Genomic DNA, 27,671 nt, shown 5'->3' with positions numbered 1-27,671 from the left:
CAGGAATTTAATGTTAATGCGATGGTGTATTTCTTTATGATCCTGTATGTGTGCATCTTTTACCTCCCTTTAAAAAATAAACAACAGGTAAAAACACGCTTGTGGTTTAGATATATAAATAGTACGGTTTTCCAGTTAATAATAACACAAACTAACACAACATGGGCAGACCAAAACGAAAGGCAGCTATGGATTCTGAAGTAAAGGCTAAACGAGCCAAAGGAGAAACAGATCTCGAAGGGGATCTCAAATGGCATCAATATGGAGATGTCATAAAGGGGGTGTGTCCCCTCCTGAAACTTACATCCGACACCCTCCCTGGTTGCGACAAAGTAGCTAGCTTTGATATTGATTTTACAGTTATCAAAACTGCAAGTGGTAGAAGATTTGCTACTGGTAAGTATTTTATAAATACATTCCTAGATTATAATTAATTGATCAGATTGTAAAAAAAAAACTATCTTTATTCAATTGCAACACATGTTAACATATATTGTAACCCCGTTTACCGGATTCTCTTTGAAGGTGCATCAGATTGGGAATTTTGGGATGAAGTTGTTCCAAGTAAACTACAAGAGCTTCACCACAATGGTTACAGAGTAGTTTTCTTTACAAATCAAGCTGGAATAGAGAAACTTAAAGTTAAACCGGAAGAATTCATGAAAAAAACCGAGGCTATAATTAAAGAAGTTGGTGTACCAATTTATGTAAGTATTTTCGCCTTTGTTTTTTGACCAATGAATAAAAAATATTGTTTCTCTTTCCTGGTTCTCCTTTTATTCTAATACAAACTTTGAAATGAAACATGACCACTGAGGACACGGGTTAACCAAGGATTTGCTTAGTAAGACTTACCATACAGTTATACTCAGTTCCCCTTATGAAGCAATTACGGTTTATGCAGATCTATATAAAAATACATAGGTATCTTGTTTATAGTCATAATTTCATAAACATTTTCTTTGAACTGTAAATGACTTAAAAAGAAAATGAACTTGAGATTTTAACAACATCAAATTTATAAACCATCATGACCATCAAATAAAGCATAAATATTGGATGTTTAGTAAAAAGAAAAGACCCCCCTTTTTCTCTCTCTCTCTTATTCTAATTTCTTTTCAGTATTAGACATTCCATATTTTTCTTTCAACAACTCTCTTACATAACTATGATAACATGCTTTAAAATATTATTAGCCTAATTTCAAATGTTATTAGTTTGAACATATTTATTTATAGCGGATTGGGAAACAAGTTTTGCAGCTTAATTATGTTAATCCCTTTCCACTTTGCGTTATTATTATCTATTGTAGGTTTTTGCATGCACAGGAACTAATCATTTTAGAAAACCTAGTACAATGATGTGGGACCACTTTGTGGAACATTGTAATAAAGGAATAAAGGTGACAATTCTTTGTTATTTCATTTAAGTTATTAAAAAATAAAAGTATTATAAATAAGCCATTTAATGTATGTAATGTGTTCAAACAAACACTATTTGATCTCTTTGCAATATGGTAATTTTACTATGAAAGCTGAATAAAATCCAAAATTGAAATGACTGACTTACAGTTAGCAATTCTTCATTGAAACACTTCAACACTAAGCATTTTAACCTCCCTAAACAACATCTATATACTACCTCAGTTAAAATTTGTGCCTCCAAAAACTGCCTCAGTTATCAGTAATTGTTTGCTTCAAACTGTTCTGTTTGTTTACAGCCTGATCTGTCCAAATGTTTGTATGTTGGTGATGCAGCTGGTAGAGCAAAGGAATGGTCCCCTGGTAAACCTAAAGATTTTTCTTGCAGTGATAGGATGTTTGCAGCCAATGTAGGAATAGGTACACTATAATTATTCATTCTGACATATTGGTAGAAATTTATAATCTCTAATAATTCAAGTCAATGAGTTTATTACTGAATAAAAACATGGTAATATCAACAGCATTAATACTAAATAAATCAGAACAAAGCCTTTAGGGACATAAATAAATAGAGAAGTTATATTTCAATAGAAATAAATTTTAAGTACATGAAGGATCATCAAGCATATCAATAACATAAATATTTTCAAAAGTCTTTTGAGTTGTCTCCCATGGTATATAACAAATTAATATATTTTGATAGATTTTTACACACCAGAAGAATATTTCTTTAAAGAACCAGTTGCTCCATTTCAATGGCGTTCCATGGATCCAAATGAATTTTTGTCAAAAACTGTAAAACCAAAGAAAGCACAACATCATTCTAATGTGAGTTTTTTCCTTTCTATTCTGTTTAGTACTTTGGTAGATATTTCTTTGCATATATGTGACAGGGACAAAAAATGAAAATTGATTAGTGTAATCAGAGACATATAATATATCTCTGGTATAATTAGAAAAAAGATTTTCCTTCTATTTTGTAACTTATGTAAAAAAAAAAAAAAAATATATATATATAATGAATTGTTTATTATATTGGCTTTTGAATGATAAACTAGCAATCAAGAAAAAACAGAATGCATGATATATCATCTTCTAATATTAAAAAAAATCATGTTTTTTTCTTACAGAAACAAGAGCTTGTAGTTATGTGTGGCTGTCCAGCATCAGGGAAGAGCACATTCAGAAAGAGATATTTTGAGAAGCATGGTTATCAAGTGGTAAACAGAGATACTATGGGGACAATGGACAAATGTGTCAAGGTATATGGCTAACTTCAAATTAAATGTATAAAAAGTATCTGAGCTTCACAAAGTATCACTTTTTTACTACATGTAGTAACATAGTTATTACTCTCTCATATTGTAGGTTCTTTTTATATAATCAGATTACCATAAACAAAATAAATTTAAAAAAAATGTTTTTTTCTATTTTTAATCTAACACATGACAAAATATGGAGTAAAGAGTGTAAGTGGCTCAAGATTCAAATTGATTTGATGTCTCAGAGTGATATATCATGTAGACAGAAACACTATAAATATCAAATTCATGATATTCTGCTTTAAAATTTGATTCAATGTTAAACAAGAGTAGTTTCTGAAAATGGTGTTGGTTAGAAACTCAAGCTTGATGTTAAACCTTTTTTTTTCATTAATCCATTGACTATATTACAATAAGGGACAAACAAAAGGTTGAAATCACTTTAAATAGATTTACTTTTTTTCAAGCTCTGAGGTCTTAATCACTAAAAATAAATCTAACATTCCATTTTTTCAATTGAATGAAAAATTAATGGACAGATAAAGTCAAATTTACAATGTTACCATCAGAATCTTAATGTTTCCCTTTCTTATTTAGGCAGCAAAAGAAGCAGTAAAGAATGGTAAGAGTGTGATTGCAGACAATACTAACCCATCAGCTGCTGCCAGGAAAGATTTTATAGATGTGGCAAAGAAAGCAGGTCAGTGTTTTAAAATTAAAAAATATGTAATCATTATTCAAGGAAGTTGAACACTCTGTTATGTTGTCAGTTAAGTTGTATTATGCAATAAAAGTGAAAATACAACATTTACTTTGAATTTAGTTATCAGTTTCTTGAAATAAAAAGAAAATTCATTCTTCACGGAAAACTTTTAATCTAACCTGTACTGATTATCATGATTATATGAGAAACTTTCTTTCTAACTAAACCGATAAAGTTAACATCACATGGCATGTATTTAATATCATCATACTTCAATGTAACTTTTCCTTTTGTTTTCTAGGCATACCATGTAGATGTTATGTGATGAAAACTCCACTAGAACTGGCACACCATCTTAATCTGGTCAGGCAAAACCAAACAGAAGGACAAGTTCGTAGAATTCCAGATGTTGGATTTCATGTGTTCAAAAAAAACTTTGAAGCTCCAACCAAAACTGAGGGATTTTCAGAAATTACAGAAATTGACTTTATTCCAGATTTTGACAACAAATCAGATGAAAGTTTATTTAGACAATGGACAGATTCTGCTTGAATAAAAGGCAGGATTGTCAAATTTTGTTTATACCAGTGTTTTTGTAAAACTCAGGGGCTGGATATATATATGTGTTTTTTTTTAGTTTTCCAGGAAATGAGTTACTTATTCATAGTAACTGAAGGCTAACCAAAACTGGATGCATCCTGCTTCTGTGGTTTACAATACAATGGCTAACCAATTGTTATTTTTTTATTGTTTTTTTTATTCATGTTTTAATAATTTTTTCTATATTTTTACTTGTTTATGAAACAATGTGATTGTTATTGAATGTTTATACATGTTTGAAATACCAGAGTCTTATTTTAATCCAGTTTCATTTCTTTCATGACACTTGCCAGCAATCATTACATTTTCTTGTTATTTAGTGCATACCATTTTTTACAAATTTCAAAATAAATGTTATAAACAGTTATTAAAATGTGAAATGTTTCATCTATGAATTCCTATGTCTTTGTCTTATGGTCAGGAAGGTTAAAAGAATATATTGATAGCTATTTGCATATACCTTATAAAACCTGCTATTTTTATTATATGGTTTTTTGTAGGTAGACAAGAACAAAGTGTGAACCTTTTTTATGCAATCAATTTCTTTTGGTTTTTTTTTAACAAAATCCTTGGTATGTCAAATCAATATTTCGAAAGAATTTTATATCCCATTAACAAAATTTTAATTTGTAGTTTTTTAACTCACCTCTACGGTTTTGTAATTAGCCTTTACCATTAAAAAAATGATGACGATTGAATGATTAAGTTTTATCTGTTAAGTCCAGGATGGGATTCGTATTAATGCATGTTTAATCCACATTTGCGATTTCCAAAACTAATAAAATATAGAATTTGATGTAGGATAATTGTTTTCATGGTATCCTGACAATCGTCTATTTGACTTTTCATAACTCACATTTCCGACCCATTGCCTCGGCAGTTCTGTGGCTAGGAAATATAGACTCAGCTCTAACGAATAGCTATTGGATAGAACTACACCCGGAGGGTGACGAATTTCTTGGTTAAGCATTATGAAAGGCCAAAAAGTTCGTCCGTATTAAGGAAAAAAGTCACAAATTTGAAAATATACGCATTGGGTCAACCACTTTCCAACCCATAGCCTCGGCTGTTCTGTATGGCTTAAGATTTGAGACTGTGCTCTAATAAATGGTACCCTAATAAATAGCTATTGTATAGATCTACAGCGGGAGGGTAAATCATTTCTGGGGTAAGCATTCTTAAAGGCCGAAAAATTCGTCCGTAAAATTAAAAACTGAGTCAAATTTCATAATATACGCATTTGAGAAACCCACTTTCCAACTCATTGCACCGGCAGTTCTGTATGGCTAGGGATTATAGACCCTGATCTAATGAATAGCTATTGGATAGAACTACAACCGGGTGGTGACGAATTTCTGGGTTAACATTTTCTGAAAGGCAGAAAATTTCGTCTGTAACAAGGAAAAAAAGTCATATTTGAAAAATACGCATTGGAATCACCCACTTTGAGACCCATTGTCCCGGTAGTTCTTTATGGCTAGGGATTATAGATGCTCCCTTATGAATAGCTATTGAATAGAACGACAACCGGGTGGTGACGAATTTCTGGGTTAACATTTTCTGAAAGGCAGAAAATTTCGTCTGTAACAAGGAAAAAAAGTCACATTTGAAAAATACGCATTGGAATCACCCACTTTGAGACCCATTGTCCCGGTAGTTCTTTATGGCTAGGGATTATAGATGCTCCCTTATGAATAGCTATTGAATAGAACGACAACCGGAGGGTGACGAATTTCTGGGTTAAAATTTCTGAAAGGCCGAAAATTTCGTCCATAACAAGGAATAGAAGTCAAATTTGAAAATATACGCATTGGAGTCAACCACTTTCCAATCCATAGCCTCGGCTGTTCTGTATGAGTAGAGATTATAGACGCTGCTCTAATAAGTATCTAATGGATAGTCCTACATCGGAAGGGTAAATCATTTCTGGGGTAAGCATTTCTAAAGGTGGAAAATGTTGTCCGAGATCGAAATCAAGACGAATTCGATAAAATACGCATTTGAGAGACCCACATTTCCGACCCAATGTCTCGGTAGATCTTTATAGCTAGGAATTATAGACGCTGCCCTAATGAGTAGCTATTGGATAGGATAACAACGTGAAGGTAACGATTTCTGGTCCACGTCACTGATTGTTGCTGTAAAAGTTTGCCAACGAGAAATACTGGCTAATGTGATCCTATAATTGGTCGTTTTTGGTCTGTATTTGTGACTACTATTATGATAGTTGAGCCATATTGTAAGCCATGTGGATTTAAAACCGTATTCCGTGAATGCCCGCCCCTGTTCTGCACCTAGTTCTTTTAAAAATTAAAAATTAAAATTGTATGCCTAGGAAAAAGGGACTGGTCAAAATGAAGGGGTGGTCAACTTTTTTTTCTGTATGTGGAAAAGGGGGTTTAAAATTTCTTTTGTAAATTAAAAGTTGTGGTTCAGTTTTATCTTTAATGAAAAATTTGTAAAATTTTGATTCAAGTATATCCTACATGGCATATGTATGTCAAAGGTAAGTGTTTGGTATTTTGAGTAGAAGGGGGTCACATTTTTTAAAAATGTTTTAAGGGATAATGAAATATAAATGGTGAAATAATCGGGAGTCAGGAAACTTTTATGTGATTGATTTCATAATGACCAGCTCCTTCCCAGGTGGAAAAAAAATGATAGCCCCCTCATAGTGTTACAAGTTCTAATTTACTCTTGAAATTTGTATCTTTTGTAGCCTACCTTGTTAAGTGATGGGTTTTTTTTTGTGTTTGTGTGAAGTTAGTTAAGTTATGGCGATCGAGTGTTAACTAATTTTTTGTAAATCATTGATCGAAGAATAAAACACTTTCTTTACACGTTAAACTTTATTAGTTTTGATCATTTCTGGGGCATATGTGACATGAATGTTAAATCACTGCATTTAATACTTCACTGAACACATATTTTTAGATACATTTACAAGGCCAAAAATTCATCACTCATAACAACTCATCAATCAAAAACCGAATTGTATGCATGCCTGTAAAAATTGAATATATATGTAATACGTGATTAAGATGCACATTTGACAAGTCTGACAAACGTCCACATAATTTTGTCAATTAAATGTCGGAACTGCTTTCCGACTATACCTTTAATGTCATAAAGGTAACCATTCCTACATAACTTTTATCACTCCCACTAACAAATTATAAAAAAAATCATTAAAATTTTAAAAATTATCTATCCTTGATTCCGAATTCTTTTGGACTCTTATTTTAAAGGAATACATGCATGTATAAAATCTATAATAATATATTTGCCTCGGCTATAGTGGAAAAAAGAGCCGCGGTTATCATATATTTAGAAAAAAATTATGTATATTTTTCAAGGTAGATAAGTCTTTTATTACACTTTGAAATCCGTCAATAATTGAGACGATTCCTCTCAAAATATCTACTTTCTTTTGTTATCTCTTTTTTTGTGGGTTTTTTTTTTAGTGTGTGCATTGTACCGTGTATGCAGATAGATTTGTGGATAAAGTTGAAAGATTAGTGACTTAATAAGAGAGTTGTTCATTTGATTTAATATCACGACTATAAAGTTGAATTAGAAGAACTTTGATTTTGAGAGAGATCTTTATTTGTAACGGATTGACGAGACAGAAACCATGTAAGATACCTGTTTAATTAAGATATATTAAAATAAGCCTGAGTGCTATACAATTTTATTTCAAAATAGAAAAAAAATTGCACTTGAGAGATCTTAAGTTTCATGTTATACTTATAATTCTGTTGTTCTGTTTTTTGCCAAATTTAAGGACTTTAACAAAAGGTGAGTTATATAAAGAAATGTCACTAACAAACAGAAAAAAAACCCTTGAAAACAGCAAAATAATAACTATCAAAAGTAGTTTTTGTTTGTCATTTTCTTTTCTGTGAAATAAAAGTCAAACTGTTTTATATAGCTTTTCATTGTTTCTGATTAGTTTGCATGATTTTTAGTTATGGGGTCTAATAGATGGAAACCCTTATTGACCAATTTGAATTTGCAAGAATAAAATGGATAATGTTCTTTAAGAAATTTTCACATTATATCAGTCCAGTCTGATGAAAATATATGGGAATCCTATAATCCTGTTTCCAAGCAAATGCAAGAAGATGTTTTGATGATTTTTCCAGGGTTTTTTTCAAACCATTTTTATCTCTATTATGAAAAGCTGTCCCTATCCAATATGGCCGTACTAACCGTGAATGGGCCTCTTGTACAAATTAGGAAATATAGCCTGAAACGGTGATGCCAAGTAAATATTTTGACATAAAGATTCCATGGTCTTCGCCGTTAAATTTATTCAAATCTTATAGATACTCTTGGTAATAACTTAGAACTTAATGTGGTTTCTATTTGCGATTGAATATTGGTTGATTAACGTCCAGTGGCGAATATATCATGCATGTCCAGCAACGTTAACCATAGATACAATCAGAAGGTAAAAAATAGAGGCCGTTCGGACTGAATAAAGGTATGTGAACTCTTTACTGCTACTTGAAAAGGAGGCTATAGTGGATACGGACGGAAATTCTGCCTTTCAACATGCCACTTACACGTATTCCTCAGAATTGGTGCAATGGTCCTTGACTTGTAACTCTCTCTATACGAGGCATTATATTTTACGTCTCTTTTATGACCGATCGGGACAGCGTACTAGTAAAGCCCACACAGCCAAACGGGCGCCCCATTTCAGCTAGAGTTTTACTGCCGGTTGAAAGAAAACAATATTTCTTATTCCCCAGTCACCCTTAGGAGCACGTTTTTGGGCGAGATTTATTTGCTATCATTATTTGTCTAAGTGTGATCTCTGCATTCTAGCTTTGGATAAGTGTTTAAAAAGAGGTCGCATTGCTGTCTCAATGAAGTTTAATCCACATATGTATGTGTTCATGTTTTGTCAACATGCTCTGGTCGTATTTATGCACCACCTTGAAATGTTTTATTAACATACTAAAGTAGAGGTATATATACCGACAGCCACGTGTGTTCATTTATTCGTCCGTCAGTCGCCACGCATATAATATATCCACAACTCTCCCTCAATGCAACTGAGCTTAATTGCATTATAAACCTCTTCAGCTGACAAGCATGATATGGAAGTTTAAAGGTTGCTCGGTTTGCCATGTTCATACATGTACTTGATTTTTTCTTATACATTTTAAGAAGTTATTAATGTACATCATCTGTAAATGATTTTTGATACACGTAAAGGGGATTTAATTAAAATATGGAACTAAAAAATGGACAGACTGATGATGTTACATTTACATCCTTTTCATTTTATCGTGAATTCTTTCATTTCTGGTAAAATGATTCCATATATCTATCAGATTTTCTAAATCTTTGCATTATTATTGTATTTAGATGCACTTTACATTTAAAGTGAAAGTTCAAACTATTAGATCTAAATGGATTTTTGATCATAGAAGTTTTGACATAAATGCTCATTAAATTAAATTTTAAGTCCTACGATTTTTACTAAGATTGATTTTTTATATCATTTGTATGTGAATGTTCAGCAATGTTTGAAATTTATGTTAATTCGAATTTGAAGTCTAGGCCTAAAGGAACAAATAAAAACAATGTGTAACGGAAATATTGTTTGAATACGGCTATAACTGTCGCAAAACAAAACCCACATTAAATTGTAACTTACAACATTTCATTATTCGACACCTTGCAAACAACAACTGTTCAATGCAGGACACTATTCTAGCATTGATATTAGGAAAATTTAATTTTTACAGTTGGATAACTTTGATAGATTTTCATATCAAATATATAATTTTTCGTAAAAATAAGCAAGAATGTTTTTCAATATTGATTCAATTCATTGATATGAAAATAAAGTTTCACGGTCCTAAATAAGTATGTAAATAAACTTGTTAATTCAGGTAGAAAATATATTTCTTTCGCATACCGTCCTCGGTTAAATATTACCTTCTTTTCACTATAATATCTTTTAACTCTAATACTAAGAATTTTAAATAAGCACGTGATTTGTTGGTTCGCCTGGAGGTGATGTATATAAATTTGATATTTAAAGCATATCTTATCAGTGTAGATAGTTATAGCAGCCTTAAATGTTCAAATTGAAAAATGTATTTGATATATAAATACGTTTTATACTGAACTTTGAAATGCTCGAAGGCACGTAACTCTACATAAAAACTAAATAACATTTTGTGCGTGATCTGTAATTTTTCAATAGTCTGGATATTCCCGTCGAGAAATGAAAAAGTAGTGTCTATCTATTCAGCAATTAGTTTATTTAAGTATCACTTTCATCGCCACAGGACAGTGAGAAAATGGACGGAAAATCTAATAAACACTATTCAGTTGAGAAAAATGAGAAGTGTCTATGTTAAATCGTAACCTGGTGTAAATTTCCAAAATGGGAACGCAAATATTTAATGATGAAACTGACAAAGATGCTGAAAGCATCATTAAGTATACCAGACAACCAAAGAAGCCACCAGAGTATGTGCCTAGGAGTAGATCATTGGATGACTTGCCTGGTGGATTACGTGTACCAATACTCAAGAAACCAGATTCACGTTTTCAACAAAAATATGAAGCAAACGTTGCAGGGTTGGAGGAACTTAAAATGTTACGACAGAAACATGGGAAAATGGTGGAAGACATTACAGCTACATTAGTCCCTCAGGAAAAGGTTGGTTGTTATTTTCATTATAGACATATTTCTATCAAACTGTTAATTCAACTGTGTTAGTCCATACAGCAGCCTATCTTCTACCATTCTGATGTTCTGAATATGTTTGAAATAATTGTCACTGGACAATAAGCTAGCAACAATCAATCTGTCATTCAAAATAACATACCGGTAATAAGAATGGTAAATTTGAATTATTAATTTTCTTTAAAAAATCACCTATATGTTTAACTTGTCTAAAGAGACGTCTCACCAAATTTAAAATTTCCATATATGTTTAAACTTAATGACTTTTTCAATATGAAAATAGTATATGACGTTGCATTTAAAAATTTACGATCGTTCGATCAATATACATCAACAGTATCAAAGTAAATGAGGGTAACCAGAGTGCAGTCTTATATAATCTACGAAACTTACGTCATAAAGTAACAAAATAATAATATAAAACTATCCTTATGCCTAGGACAAAAGAAAAGTAAACACTGATTTTCTTGTCTGACAAAGTGACACGATACATAATAATAGAAAATACGTTAGCCTAACGAACCGTTTGCAGCTCGTTTGCCATGAATATTTGTTTTGGTAAACTTTTAGACATTATAAACAAAATTGGCACTTCATAAAATTGTAACTTTTCTCGCTCATGTCTAGACTAAGGCATGTTTCAACAATAGTAATACATATTGTACAAAGTTGTACCAACACCTCTGACTGTGAGGCATTTTTTACGCTATTCAAAAATAGGTCTATGAAACCCCAAGGCATACACAATAAATGAAACTTTTTTTCTGTTATAAACGACTCATATTTTCATTGTGTTATTTTATATTGGACAAAAATTACATTCTAATTCAAATATTGTTTGGATTTTTTTACTTTTTCAGAAACTATTTGGCAACAATCCACAAATGAGGTCTAGTTTAAATTTGGGCAATTATGGGTAAAATATTTGTAAATAAGGACATACTAAGTACAAAAAACCTACCTCGATGACAAGTTCTATATTTACATTTTGTCCTGTTAGTTGTTCTTTAATTACACTTAGACCGTCTATGGTGATATCGATACCTTGATCGTGGATTCTTAGGTAACTAAAATAAAACTACCATGGGTAGCTACGTCAGTATATATTTAATTAAACTGGAAATTGTCCTGTATTTTCTGAAATAATGAAGATACAGAAATAGAAAAGAAAAGAAAAAAAGCATGCATTCAAAAATTGACAATCCGTCGCTCGGAAAGAACATGACCCCTGACTTGTCTCTATTAAGACCGATTCTACCCCTTCATGAACATCCTCTTTCTAACGCACATATTTCGTGAACATCTAAAAAATATTCCCAATAACCGACTTTTTAATGAAATTCAAGTATATGGCTTAGCGCTTAAAAATTATATATTTATTCATATCTTCCTTTTGAGACCTATAACATAGATGTACTTCATGAGATACATAAGGCATATAGTTACTATAGGTGACGAACATTCATCCGACTTATATATAGGTGCTGTTGTATGTTTGCAAATGAGACAACATTGAACTATCGACCATAGTTCAAATAAAGTTTATGTAAGCATTGATAGGCAACTGTGTTGCCTTCAACAAGAGAAAATCCATACGGTTGTTATGATCGGCTATAAAAGGCCCCGACTTGAAATATATGAAACCAATTAACTTAGAAAACTATAACGGCCTTATTGATGAAAAACAATTTGTTAATGATTAAGAATGAAACAGGACAATCAAATTTGAACCAAATCGGGGCTAGTATACTAGTACTTGTTTCAACTTTCGGAAATAAACCCTGTAAAATTCAAGGAAAATATTTATGACATAAGCTGTACGTCTGTTTTCAAGAAACAGGTATGAAATTCAGTGGTTGTCGTTTATTGATGTGGGCCATACGTGTTTCTCGTTTCTCTTTTTTTTTTATAGAGTTTATACCGTTGGTTTTCCTGTTTGACTGTTTTTACACTACAGTCTTTTATGGTCCTTTGTAGCCTACTGTTTGGTGTGTATGAATTAAGGCTCCATGTTGAAGACTATATACGTTTGAACTGTAATAATTTACTTTTACAAATTGTGATTTGGATGGAGAGTTGTCTCATTGGCCCTCATACCACATCTCCTTATGTCTATTGAATCCCTATTTGTCATTCCAAAAGGAACATTTTTCGTCTGAAATCTTAGTAAAATCAGTAACGACCAAAATATCTGGTGTCTACAGCCTTCGTTGGCATGTGACCATGGAAATGTTTTAATGGTCATCAAAAGTCAAGACCACATAAAGAACGACTGCTTGATTCAAGTATTCTTAAAAAGTTATATAAGTTTACATTTTCTACATATCGTATCTATTGAAAGCAAATATTTCTGTATAAAATGACAATATTGGTAGAATAACGTCTTCTTTTTTTTATTAGAAAGCATGAAGTGCTTTTGTTAATTTTTGGAATAGACAAGAAAAATTGTCCATCGGATTCTTAAAAGTCAAGCTCATTCTTTTTTATCAAAAGTGGGAAAGATCAAGGTTGGACTTTGATTATTTCTTTAAAGCAGAGGCCCAAAATAAATATGAAAATCAGACTGGACTTCCTTTTGAAAATTCTAGAATGTCCAAAATGAAAGGCCCGACAGTCCCAAGGACTACGACAAATTTAACACCAAGGAGGTCTCATTCTGATATTTACATTTTAGTTACAAAAGAAGTTTGATAAGTCGTTTATCAGTCTTTTTTATTCATTAAATTATTTCTTTTAAGTTTATAGTTGCTAAGTTGGCAAAGGCAAATCTATTTCAAAGTAACAATATTGAAAATATTTTACTAGTCAGAGCCCAAGTTTAATCCAGTCCAAATGATTTAAAATTATAAGATCAAATACAATTTATAAGAAATACATTATGACTATATCTATTTGTTCAATCAAATTTATTTACATTAAGATCATTTTCTATGAACAACAGGATAAAACTGCTTTACACAGTAATGTGATATTTGCATACCTCAAGTGATGACTTGCTTTTTGATGACATGTCTTGTTTTGTAACAAATGTATTGCCGTTTGAAATAATTATTTTTTATCGCAATATGTTAAATCAGAAAGTACTTTACATAAACGTTCAGATAACTCACTGTACATATACATTACAGTTACTATTATCATATGATTAACCACGATGACAATTTCCGATTTACTCCCGTCTTACTATTATTAAAAAAATGAATGTGTTGTCGCCCCGCAAAAGATTAATATTGTCCGTCCTTTTTCTCATGTGGAGTTTCGTTGAAATAAATGTTGGACGTTGAAAAAGTTCAACCATTGTTTCATTCTGTAAGGGGTCTAGTATATATTGTTCCCCCCAGATTGCAAGAACGTTAGTTTTGAAGTGAAATCAACCAGAAATTCAATTTCAAAATATGCCAAGTTTACTCTACACTTATGTTAACATAATTTATGTACAAAAATTTCCTATAGAAGTTGATTTTTAGTGAATTCAATGAAAATTGAGTAAGTTATATATACGACTTAGTTATAGATCTCAGTATTTTTGGAATATCATTTGTCCATTACACGCCATCCTGGTTGTCAGTTAAGGCTAGGGTTGTGTAGCTCTGTCCTAAGTTTTCTTCGTAAACTGTTGTTTGTCATTTCGTCGGGTTTTTTTTCGGTTTTCTTCGATTTGTGAGTTTAAATATCCCCGCCGTCCTTCTGTTTTAAATTGTATTCAGGGTTTTATATTCGACTCAGCGCCTACCTAGGATAAATGTAAGTAGGTACGTACTGTAAACTCATTTTGGTAGCAGTGGGTTTACCTTTTGTAACTTCTTTTCGCTTTTAATACAAATGAACCACCAAACGTCGCTCAATACTTTTATCTTGATCTAATTAGATCTTTAAAACTCCTGTTTTATTGGAGAAGCGTACGGAAGCGTATTAACGCCACACATTTTTTTAAATTTTTCTTCCTATGTTTGCGTAACGCAAACCTTGGCGTTATAACGCAAACCTTTGCGCTATAACGCAAACATTTGTTTTATCTTATTTCTTATTTAAGATTCAAAGGAAACAGTAGTTATTAATGGAGGAGGCTGTATATATTAAAATTTAGCACTATATATATTAAAATTTAGCACCTTTGTAGTAATTGCAAAGTAAAATGCTTGAATAATTAGATCATATCAATGACTAATAATGAGCAGAATAATATAGGAAGATGTGGTATGAGTGCCAATAAGAAAACTCTCCATCTATGTCACTATTCGTAAAAGTAAACCATCATAGGCCGAATTACGATCTGCAACACGGAGCATTGGCTCACACTGAGCAACAAACTATAAAGGTCCCCAAAAACGATATCCATGTTACTACTAGTATATATATTACAAAGAAAATTGACTAAAATGAGGTTATACCTAAGAAAAAAATCAACCTTGCTAATATAGCTATAACCGAATATAAATATACTTCCAAAAGTAAGCTCTCGTTTGAGAACTGTGTAAAGTAGGTTAGATTAAAAAAAGCTACCCTTTGGCAATAAATGTATAGAATGGAGATGTTTTAATTTTATTAATAAAATTATGTTCTCTCTATTCAAATTGCTACCTAAGCAACTTAAAAATACTTCATTATGTTGCAATGAAAATTCAATGACTTTCTATCAAAGAATCTTGATCATATTCTGAGATTTAAAAAAATGTTTCCTTATTTATAATTCAGTTTAAAGCAGAAATATCATTTTGTCTATTTGACTTGGAGGTTTCACCATTGTATATGACACTATTTTTTATCTTTCAATTTTAATATGACTATATACTAAACTATATCTATTTTCTTGTTAAATTATATACCTTTCTGATGCACAAATCAGTCTTAATTTATGTATAATTGCACTTTAATTATTCCATTATTCCTATGCATATTTATTATAATGATTTGGCCTTGTATGTATGTTTCTTTTTTTTTTATCTACTAGTAAATCACATCCGAAATGAATGACAGACGAACATATATACAAAACTTAATGAATAATTAAAATAAAGATATTTGCGTTATAACGCAAAGGTTTGCGTTATAACGCAAAGGTTTGCGTTATATCGCAAAGGTTTGCGTTATATCGCAAAGGTTTGCGTTATTTCGCAATTGTTTGCGTTGTAACGCAAACATAGGGAGAAAAATATAAAAAAATGTGTGGCGCTAATACGCTTCCATAGAAGCGTATAAGTAGAAAGGATAATATATTCACAAAATGCAACTCTCTGCTATATATGAGGAATTAAGCATTTATTCAAATACTAACTTGATAATATACATCGTACCAGCAGATTTAACAGGAATTAATAAACGATTTTTTAAAAGTGAAAAAAGCCACTCACTTAATGTGATCATCAAAATCGTTGTGAAGGCTTCAGCCCCTATGGGATCTGTACACATTTGCAATATACATATATACACAGAAAGATTCTATATAGTCAAGCATTTTTACCTACATCGCTAACCGTGAGGCATGTCTTATGAACGCTTAACTTTTCGCCCGTACTTTTAAATAGAGGATTCATAGGGTGTGAAATGCGCCAACTGCATTTTCTTCAACATAGATTAAAGTTTGCACACATATATGAATGCTAGAGAGGTAATAGAGAGTATATAGTTTTTGTCATATGTAACTTTTATGGTTTTCCTTCGAAATCATTTAAACTTGATCGTGTGTGCATGTATGAAACATTTGCCACTGGACTGGTCATAAAGCAAAAACAATCAGTCAATTTAACATGAGAACTCTAAATTTTATTGCAATGAAAGTTTCTTGTTTTTTCAACACTGTGCAACGCAGGTTCAGACACGATAATTGAATTCTTATATATCGAAATGATTAAGTTGGGGGGGGGGGGGGGGGGGGGGATAACATAGACCCCTTATAGTTGAAACGAAGCCTTTATATCCGTCAGGCAACGTAATCTTAACTATAATAATAAAAAAGACTATTTGGTATACAGTGGCTGGGGAAAAACACTTTAAAAGAAATAAAAACGGCCTTATCATCATAGATATTAGTTACAACCTATAGTCAGGTTGACGAAGAACACACGATTATTCTTACACGGAATCCTCATTGCAATCCACTTCCTCACAAATATAAAAAAAAGAAGATGTGGTATGGTTGCCAATGAGACAACTCTCGACAAAAGACCAAATGACACAGAAATTAACAACTTTAGGTCACAGTACGGACTTCAACAATGAACACAGTACATACCGCATAGTCAGCTATAAAAGGACCCGAAATGACAATGTAAAATAATTCAAACGATAAAACTTACGGCCTAATTTATGTACAAAAAAGGAACGAAAAACAAATATGTAACACATTAACAAACCACAACCATTGAATTACAGGCTCCTAATTTGAGACAGGCACATACATATACAGAATGCGGCGGGGTTAAACATGTGAAAAGGATCTCAACCCTCCCCTAACCTCGGACATTAGTGTAACAGTATACAACATAAGAATTCTTTTAAATATAAATACATTATAACGTGAAAAAATGTTTTCTTTGGTATAAATGGTTCGTTTAATTTAATAACAGTCAGAAATTATAATTATATTGAGACATTTTAAAAATTTAGAAAATTGCATCTTAATGTTTCTTATTTAAAATTACTAATAAGTATAATGTGAAGTAATTTACATTTTTGCTTTAGGACCTTTCTGTGCGCATGTGTTGTCCACAGTTACGACCTTCCACTTATCATCTACATTGATCAGACATTTTCATGGTCTGTAATAATAGCGATATACATATATGGAATATTTTAAACACGGAACACTCGATAATTATTTTACGGAGAATTAGACAGGGGTAATGAAGCATTTAAGATTTCTCTCTTTAAATGCAATTAAAGTGTGACCAAAGAAAAACATGACAGCCCTAGGAAAAACATTCTCTCACATCAGCAAGTCCAGGGATATGATACATATATAATCGCATTTCTATCGGTTTACATTTTAAGTCAAATAAATCCCCAATGTTGAATTAATATAAATATCTTTTCATCTTCTTTATAGATAAGAGTCTTAATTTAATGCCTTCTCTATATATATACACATGTTTAAAATTCAAATATTTCATATTTAAATCATTGGAATCTATCAAGAATTTACTTTTTATTGGCTTTGAAATAAGACTTTTCTTTCAATCATGTCACGGGCGTCATTCGGATTATCGAGGAATCAGCCCGTTGGTTTACGTTTGTACACAGTTACATAGAAGAAAAATCTTTTGATCGAGCAGGCAACTGGTCTGTTGAGAATATATATTTTTTAAATAACACAAAGTATTTTCGTGAAATTTCAAAATAACTGTCCGTTGATGAGAACTATACATTCAACTCAGTCCGTTGACCATTCGTAACCATCAAACTTTCGTAAGTTTAATATACCAATTTCTTTTCCACACTTGGTTTTGAGTGATTTAATCAGTTCGAGTCGTTCAGTCTATCGTTGGTTGTCTGTGCGAATAAGTTATTTCGTTTTACAGTTACAAGAATCACTGAAGTCCTCTATCCTGGCTATCCCTGACTTCTTTCTCGACTTTTAAACTAGAGGCTCTAAAGAGCCTGTGTCGCTCACCTTGGTCTTTGTTAATATTAAACATTGTACACAGATGCCGGATTCATGACAAAATTGTGTTTTGGTGATGGTGATGTGTTTGTAGATCTTACTTTACTAAACATTTTTGCTGCTTACAATTATCTCTATTTATAACAGTAGTTTCTGTGGAAAATGTTAGTGAAAATCTACAAATTTTGTGAAAATTGTTACAAATTGACTATGAAGGGCAATAACTCCTTAGGGGGTCAATTGACTATTTTGGTCATGCTGACTTATTTTTAGTTCTTACTTTGCTGTACATTATTGGTTACCTCTATCTATAATAATATTCAAGATAATAACAAAAAAAACAGCAAAATTTCCTCAAAATTACCAATTCAGGGGCAGCAACCTTACAACCGATGATCCAATTCATCTGAAATTTCCAGGGCAGATAGATCTTGACCTGATCAACAATTTTACTTCTTGTCAGATTTGCTCTTTATGCTTTGGTTTTTGAGTTATAGGCCAAAAACTGCATTTTACCCCTATGTTCTATTTTTAGCCATGGCGGCCATCTTGGTTGGTTGGCCGGGTCACCGGACACATTTTTTTAACTAGATACCCCAATGATGATTGTGCCCAAGTTTGGTTAATTTGGCCCAGTAGTTTCAGAGGAAAAGATTTTTGTAAAAGTTAACGCCGGACGCAGGACGACGACGACGGACGACGACGGACGCTAAGTGATGAGAAAAGCTCACTTGGCCCTTTGGGCCAGGTGAGCTTAAAATGAAAGTAGAGTTCCTTCCTTCTTCGCAAGCCTTTCATAATGAAAAAGAAATGAAATTATGTATTGATTCATGACTCAAAATCCCCAAATTGTCCCACTTGACATACTGAAACCATGAAACCACGCAGCAGCCGCTTATAATTTGACTGTCCCTTAAGCAGTATACAGCAAGATTTTCTGTATACTACTGTGATGTATGAATTTTACATTCAGTACAGAAAAAGCTCTCAACTCTGAGTAAAGGTATAATAGAAAAATATCACAAACTAAGGATGCACTTAAGTCAGGAGGAATTTTTGCCATGCAGATGTTCGGACTCCTTGTTTTTTTCCCTACAGGTTAAAATAATTTGAAAGACTTCAATAGCTCATAAATGGGTCATTACCAAAATTTAAGCAGATTCTAGATGGGTTTTTTTTTAACGATTTGAGACCCAAAAATATCATTGCTAGATATAATGTAAAAGTCCGAGTCATTCTTTCCCCGAATTCCTAAAAGAGTCAAATATTTCAAAAATATTTCTATATCCTATTAAGTTTTTTTTTTATTATCTTTTTTTGTTACACATGTTTGTTTGTGGTCCAGCTTAAACACGCCTCCGGATGCGGAATTTATCGATGTATTGAAGACCCATTGGTTTTCTGCTCTTTTGTTGGGTTGTTGTCTCTCTGATACATTCCCCATTTCCGTTCTCAATTTTATTCCCTATTGGTCAGGCTTTACTTTAATAGTGGATCACATATCATCATTAAAAATTTAAAATGAAAATGAAATTCTTTGCAATTTTTTTCAATAATACACTGAGATTTACACCGTAAAGTTGTTGTTTATTTGTTCATTATTGGAATTATATTGTAATAATTACATTAGATGTAAGTTTCATTATAATACGTTATTCTGATTGGCTAACATGTTATTCCGTAAACAATTGCATTAGACAATAACATTTATCATGCATGATGACACGAGGTCCCACAAAAAAGTGCACAGGTGAATTAAATAAAACTGGATAAAAATCGTGTTTTCATGATTTTAGCTAATAAAATGTAATTATAAGTATTGAATACTTCTTTTTGAAACTTTATAGGGTTGTAAAAGCGTTGACCGTGCGTACATTTTTAGAATGAAGCGCTTCCGCGCTTCATACAAAATGTACTTCGGTCAACGCTTTTACCACCCAATAAATTTACAAAAAGAATCATTCAATTCTTAAATATCAATCTCTTATCTCGTACAATAACAAATCTTATTGATAAATAAGTCACATACAAATAACATGTAATACATTTAAATTATATAAGAGCGAACCTTTATTGAGGATAATGGCCTCTCAGACGGTCATTAGAATTCCGGACATTTACAGTAAATCGTGTAACGAGATTTCAATTATTCCAGACTTGTCAATATGTTGATTTATAGAAAACTTTTGAGAATTAGATAACACAAACAAAAACAATCTATGTATCCGTTGGTCTTACTAATGAAAAATAATTTCGAAGATATTTGCTTATTAAAACATGCGCTCCCTATTTGAAGATAACGGACCTCCAGCAACTGTCGGTATATCGAAAGTTTAAAAAAAAATACCCCCCCCCCCCTTTTCTATCCTCCCGATACATTTGAACATAAGTACAAACATGTGCAATACTCTTTTTGTTAATCATTAGGTTAAATATTTGAGTTTTTTTTCAAATAAAATCCTCAAATGTTTCATTCATGTCTGTCCCGATTTACATAGGTCAAAGTAATATGACCAGTATAAAAACTTTAATATTTATGATAAAATCAGTTTTAAATATTTATATGACTTTGTTTACGTTCAGGTTCTTAATTTATCTTTGATCCGTTATGATATGTATCCATAAAAAATGATATTGAACAATAATTTACACAGTAGTTAACCCCTGTTTCAAGGTCTGACTTTCATATTTTAACAAATTGATATTTTTAAAATCTGTATGCGTCCTTCGACATTTCTATACACAATGTAAGCATAACCGAGGCATTCAGGCAACTCGTAAATGATGCTTCATGAACAGTGTCTTTTTACATGAATATTGATTTCTCAAATCACTTCTTTTTTCTTATTCATACGGGGCGCCGAATGGGACTCTTGTGGTTTTGTACAAAATTCAATTCTGTCATAACAAAATCATTTTTGTCTTACAAAACTATGTGCTACAGACTTGTTTTGTGAGAACTTCAATTTTGTGATGACGAAATTCATTTGTGTAGACAAAATTCATTTTTGTCATGATAAAATTCATTTTTGTAGACAAAATTCATATTTGTCATGACAAAAGTCAATTTTGTCTTAAAGGTATGCAAATATAAACATATTTGCATACAAAATTGACTTTTGTTACCTGATATGGAAATTAAATCACAAAAGTCAATTGTGTACGGTAAGATTCAATTTTGTGAGACAAAATTGACTTTTGTGAAACAAAATTAACTTTTGTGAGACAAAATTGACTTTTGTGAGACAAAATTGACTTTTGTGAGACAAAATTGACTTTTGTGAGACAAAATTGACTTTTGTGAGACAAAATTGACTTTTGTGAGACAAAATTCAATTTTGTCATTTTTGTTGAGACAAAATTCAATTTTGTCATTTTTGTTGAGACAAAATTCAATTTTGTCATTTTTGTTGAGACAAAAGTCAATTTTGTTAATTTTGTTGAGACATAAGTCAATTTTGTAAATTTTGTTGAGACAAAAGTCAATTTTGTTAATTTTGTTGAGACAAAAGTCAATTTTGTCAATTTTGTTGAGACAAAAGTCAATTTTGTCAATTTTGTTGAGGCAAAAGTCAATTTTGTGACGACAAAATTCATTTTTGTGATGACAAAATTCAATTTTGTAACAACAAAATTGACTTTTATGAGACAAAATTGACTTTCGTGAGACAAAATTGACTTTCGTGAGACAAAAATCAATTTTGTTGAAACAAAATTCATTTTTGTTGAGACAAAATTCAATTTTGTTGAGACAAAATTCAATTTTGTTGAGACAAAATTCAATTTTGTTAATTTGGTTGAGACAAAATTCAATTTGGTCAATTTTGTTGAGACAAAATTCAATTTTGTCAATTTTGTTGAGACAAAATTCAATTTTGTTAATTTTGTTGAGACAAAATTCAATTTTGTCAATTTTGTTGAGACAAAATTCAATTTTGTCAATTTTGTTGAGACAAAAGTCAATTTTGTCAATTTTGTTGAGACAAAAGTCAATTTTGTGTAACAAAAGTCAATTTTGTGTAACAAAAGTCAATTTTGTGTAACAAAAGTCAATTTTGTGTAACAAAAGTCAATTTTGTGTAACAAAAGTCAATTTTGTGTAACAAAAGTAATTTTTGTGTAACAAAAGTCAATTTTGTGTAACAAAAGTCAATTTTGTGTAACAAAAGTCAATTTTGTGTAACAAACGTCGATTTTGTATGCAAATTAGTTCACAGAAACCAAACTAAACTAATTTAAATACAAAATTGACTTTTGTCGCTTAATTTTCAAATTAGGTAACAAAAGTCAAGTCTGTGTAACAAAAATGAATTTTGTCATGACAAAAGTGACTTTTGTCCGCTGATAGATAATTTTGTATGACAAAATTTCAAATTTGTAGTATGATACAAATTTTGTTAAACTGAACTCATTTTTGTTGAACAAAAGTCACTTTTGTCCGTACAAAATTGAATTTTGAGTACAAAACCACAAGAGTCCCATTCGGCGCCCCGTAATTCAAACTGTTCATGTTTAAAAACATTGCAAAACAAGATTATATTGTTTATAAAACGAGTAACAGCTTATTTTGATTTTTGTAGAATCCGATAAGAAGTAGTCCAGTCAGATTATCGTCTTCAAGTTTAGCTATTATCAAAGAAGAGTCACAGGCTAACAGTGAATTTCATGTCGAAAACAAGAATGATGAAAGTCAGCATTCCAAAGTCCGGTTTAGTATTTGTAGTGATGATTCACTTAAGGACACTAGCATGTGTAGTAGCGAGAGTAACGTAAGTGGAAGTATGGAGTCGCTTAATCGTTCATCAAGAGAAATAGATGACCAAATAGAAACTCGCACACATGAACAAATCTTAGCAAATTTTCGAAGAAATTTCCCGACAGCTCAGTCTCCACAAATTCAGCCTAGACGAAGGGCCAGTATTCAAGTGGACACTTTAACTAATAGTATGCCACCTCCAGTTGACCGATCGATCCGTCCAAAACTTCGTAGGGCAAGCTTCCAATGCGAAGCTGTTATCACAAAACAGTTTGAAAGAGGAGATTCAGTTTCCAAATTAATATCCGATTTTAAACTTCAATATAACTTTCCTTCTCCTGTACATGCTGTTACAAGACAGTATGGCAGTTCTTCTGATATAAAAATGAAAGATAAAATGGAGACCTCACCCAGTGTTGAGAAAGATTTGAAAACTATTCTTACAGAATGGGCAGGTGATCAGACGACAAATAAAAAGCTAACTAAACAAGACGTTTCTAACACTAGTACCAAAGTAAAAACTGAAGGAAATACAAAATATAGAACTGAAACAAATTCTATCGGACATGCGCGTAATCTCAGTTTTACGTCAGATTATTTTGGGTCTACAGAAACATTAAATACAACAAAGAGCTTTCCCCTTGCAGCCAAAGGAAATGAAGGAATGAATATAAGACGCCAAAGTTTACCTGTGATATTGACTAGAAACGAGAGTTTGTCTGAAACGGTGCCAAAGTTACCAGAAAGAAGGAGGTCTCTCATGGACAATAAGCCAAATACAAAAAATAAAAGAGAGTCTAAAAAAGAGAATAAAATACAAACACTAAGCACTGAATCTGATGATGGCATTTTTCATGACGAGGATGAACTTACTAAACAAGAATTGACAAATAAAGTTCACAAAGCTGACAAGGAAATGGATGATGTTTTTCGTCCTAAAAAACGAAAAGAGCCGAGTAGGCCAGACATTAAAGTAACTTTGGCGTTGGAAACAGCCTTATAACTGTGATAGTAAACAATAGTCGCTTATTATAATAAAACTTCAATGCTCTGTTACATTTGTTAAATATGATAATAAAATGTCTGGGTAAGGAAATTCATGCCCTATTTATTTAAATAACTATGTCTTCATCATGTTTATCAGAGTCAGGCGATGTCCGTCATTATAACATCTTGTGTAACGGTTTTTGATCTGGATCCCGATTGGACATGATCCTAGTTTATCTCGAAGATGTCAACGTTTTATAATACTGATAAATATCTAATGGCATAACAGGTGATATTCCTGGGGCAACATACATACTGATCAGTAAAAGTAATAGGATTTATTAACAATGACAATTTAAGTTGTGGTGTCAACATATTACCATTAATAAACTACCTAAGTGTTAAGAATCACTTGACCTATGTCAATACTATAGACCAAGAAGATATTTAATGTTATTTGTGGTTATAATGACCAAAACTCCACAGGTGTCAACTGCGAAATATTCATTAACTCATTTAATAGCTAATAATCTTTCATTTCTTTACTTTTAAAGTGCATTATAAAAATGTTAACTATTTGACATCTTACCTATACATGATTATGTGAAATGTGTGTTTTTTATAAGACATAAAAGTACACTTGGCAGGGTCAATATATATGCAGGTAGTTTTTCTAAAAAAAGGTAAAATGTCAGGATTCCACTTTGAAACTTCTGCGTATATCAGGATTTGACTATTCAAAGGCGGGTCCAGCATTTTCCAAAGGGAGGAGCATAATTCTCATAAAAAATATATACACAAAAGTGTGTATATGTTATCTTATATTGAAAATTTTATCAACGATACTAAACTAAAAATTTATATCGTGAAAATATGAAATTTTTAAGTTTTAGGGCGATCAAAGTGCTCAGTGTGCTCAGTAGGGGCGTACGCCCACAAGACCCGTCATTGCTATTCAACTTATCAATCTGAATGTCTAACATACATAGATTGAGTTGAAATGTCGATTCAATATATTGACACACGGACCCCATGACACATTGTAAATAACAACAAATTGAACTATATTCGACTATTTTTGTTTTTGAACCATATTTTTCTTGAATTAAGCTGAAACAGTTTCAACAAAGTCTATGTTCGATTTACCTTAGGCTTTTCTGAACTGCACATATGACAGCATCTTTGATAAGGCCTGGTCCTGTTTTATATATATTGACTTCAATTTATACATCAGTTTGTTGTGTTGTCTGTCCTAGAGACAAATATTTCTTTTTCAATTTAATAATAATTCAGAAAAACTAACAAAAATCAGGAATAAGTTTTATATTTATAGATTATGATTTCTTTGAGTGAATATTTTCAGTAGAAAAAAAAATTTTACAATTTCGAAACTATCAGAATTTTTTTCCCTACCTTTAAAAGAAAAAATGTCGGTGCATATGGTTATTTTTATTTCTATATCTGAAAATGAGGTATTCAACTCAACCATAAAAGAACACTTTAAAGAAGATATTTATAAACCTAATGCATTACGATGAGTTTAGGGTGCAATAATAGCATGAACGTCAGTAAGACTGTCGGCCGTTCAGTCATGATCTTTTTTATAAACATAGATGTACTAGTTGACATCACATTTTCCTATGTATCCGAGTGTAAATGGGCGAGGCTGGACTATAATGAGACTACTATAACACAGTTTTACACTATTGTGTAATATTAGCCTAAAGAACAAAGAAATTTGTTATAAAACTATTTGAGCGTTCATCCTATGACATTTTTGTACCAGAATGTTATATAATTTTATCATTAATAACTATAATAGCCGGTATAAAAATATTATTATAATTTTTCCTAAGGACAAATACTGAAATTATACATGTGCATAAACATTCAAATTTGAACTAAACAAATATAAATTACAAGCTTAAATGCATTGTTGTCCTTGCATTCATTTTTACATAGGGCAATTCCGTGATCACTTAAGTGAAAAGACGAGACAGAAATGTGTTTTTGGTTATGTCCAGGCTGTTTTTACTCTGTGGTGTCCTTAAACATTTACGCTGCTGACTGTCATGGTGATTGCCAAATAAACGGATCACCAGATGTAACAAGGAATACCACAAACATGGGGTGCACAGATTGATACACCATATCATGATTTCGATAATTAATGTCTTTTCGGTGATGTTAGGAATATATAACATTTGCTCTGGATATTGTATTTTGGCCAGACACAGAGTTCTGTTTAAATTTCATAAAATACCACGATGGTTTGACAAAGTTATTGATGACTGAATAAATGTTAATCATAGCATAGACTGAACCTTATAAATGTTGACGCTGCCGGAATCTACGATCAATTTTGCGACCTGCAATTACTAAAGTATTATTCATCTTTATAATACAATGTCTTTAAAAAATCTATAAAACCTACCTGTAATCATTTTTCAAAATTTCTTATAATGAACAGTAAATGATAAATTATATCTTTACATAATTTCTTTTCTAAAATTAGAGTTTGATGCAGTATCTATTTAACTATGAAGTTAACTTACAATTTATTTTAATTATGCAATATTATACAACTCTGAATTTGGATTATGATCAAATACTTATTTGGATTCTGACGCTTAAAACATTAAAATTAGACAATTCCCTACTATTTATGGTCCAATATCCAAAATTTAAATAGACAGTTAGCTGTAGCATATCAAAGAACCACATATATTCATTTTCAAAGTTTTATTTTGGACCCCGATTTGAATCAACTTGAAAACTGGACCCAAATTAAAATCTAAATGTATGTTTAAATTTTTATCCTTTGGACCTCAATGTGGAACAAAAATAAAACGGGATTAAACATTCAAAATTTTAATTCATTGTTAGGTTTCAATATATTAATGTAACAAAAATTTAGTTTAAACACAAACATGATTAGTCCACTATTTGTTACACTAGTCCCAGTTAATTTAAAGGACATATATTATTGAGTACTCACACATATCTTAAATCCTACTTCTGTTTCACCAGTATAGATGTGTTTAAGGAGCCGGAGGGTTGAGTACTCCAAAATGTGTTCAATACATCAGTCGTTGTTAAGAGAAAGAAGCTGAAGGATTGTGACTCACAAACATGTTCAATCCTACAATGGTTTCACCAGTTTGTTTAGTTTAAGGAGTTGGAGGATTAAGTACTCACAAATATATTAAATCCTACAATGGTTTTACCAATTTGTTTAGTTTAAGGAGTTGGATGATTAAGTACTCACAAACATATTAAATCCTACAATGGTTTTACCAATTTGTTTAGTTTAAGGAGTTGGAGGATTAAGTACTCACAAATATATTAAATCCTACAATGGTTTTACCCATTTGTTTAGTTTAAGGAGTTGGAGGATTAAGTACTCACAAATATATTAAATCCTACAATGGTTTTACCAATTTGTTTAGTTTAAGGAGTTGGAGGATTAAGTACTCACAAATATATTAAATCCTACAATGGTTTTACCAGTTTGTTAAGTTTAAGGAGCTGAATGATTGTCTACTCACAAGTCTGGATGATTGTGAAGTTTCAAAAATGTTTAATCGGAATCAATCCTACTTTCGTTCACCAGTCCTTGTTTAT

At 31.6% G+C, this 27,671-nt stretch overlaps 2 protein-coding genes across 2 annotated transcripts; both read left to right on the top strand.

Annotated features, from left to right (window-relative positions):
* Positions 1 to 64: 64 nt before the first annotated feature.
* On the top strand, positions 65 to 4,743 carry LOC134683991 (uncharacterized protein F21D5.5-like). Its single transcript, XM_063543296.1, has 8 exons — positions 65 to 396; positions 526 to 707; positions 1,313 to 1,402; positions 1,721 to 1,841; positions 2,128 to 2,252; positions 2,555 to 2,686; positions 3,284 to 3,386; positions 3,691 to 4,743. Exons 1-8 carry the CDS (start codon positions 162 to 164, stop codon positions 3,939 to 3,941), a joined length of 1,239 nt encoding a protein of 412 aa, XP_063399366.1. The 5' UTR covers positions 65 to 161; the 3' UTR covers positions 3,942 to 4,743.
* A 5,227-nt stretch (positions 4,744 to 9,970) lies between these two features.
* Positions 9,971 to 25,233, top strand: LOC134683980 (uncharacterized). The gene is made up of 2 exons (XM_063543286.1): positions 9,971 to 10,677; positions 22,885 to 25,233. Exons 1-2 carry the CDS (start codon positions 10,399 to 10,401, stop codon positions 24,061 to 24,063), a joined length of 1,458 nt encoding a protein of 485 aa, XP_063399356.1. The 5' UTR covers positions 9,971 to 10,398; the 3' UTR covers positions 24,064 to 25,233.
* The last annotated feature ends 2,438 nt before the right edge of the window (positions 25,234 to 27,671 follow it).

This window comes from Mytilus trossulus, chromosome 1 (assembly GCF_036588685.1).
Source record: "Mytilus trossulus isolate FHL-02 chromosome 1, PNRI_Mtr1.1.1.hap1, whole genome shotgun sequence".
Taxonomy (NCBI): Eukaryota; Metazoa; Mollusca; class Bivalvia; order Mytilida; family Mytilidae; genus Mytilus; species Mytilus trossulus.
Note: the sequence above shows the minus strand (reverse complement) of the source record. Positions and strands in the feature narration are given on the sequence as shown.

Excerpts from the sequence above, each read along its gene's own strand:
- LOC134683991 (XM_063543296.1), top strand. The coding sequence starts at position 162 with ATGGGCAGACCAAAACGAAAGGCAGCTATGGATTCTGAAGTAAAGGCT. Across the intron at positions 708-1,312 it reads AAGTTGGTGTACCAATTTAT|GTTTTTGCATGCACAGGAAC; the intron begins GTAAGTATTTTC and ends TATCTATTGTAG. Across the intron at positions 1,403-1,720 it reads ATTGTAATAAAGGAATAAAG|CCTGATCTGTCCAAATGTTT; the intron begins GTGACAATTCTT and ends GTTTGTTTACAG.
- LOC134683980 (XM_063543286.1), top strand. The coding sequence starts at position 10,399 with ATGGGAACGCAAATATTTAATGATGAAACTGACAAAGATGCTGAAAGC. Across the intron at positions 10,678-22,884 it reads CATTAGTCCCTCAGGAAAAG|AATCCGATAAGAAGTAGTCC; the intron begins GTTGGTTGTTAT and ends TGATTTTTGTAG.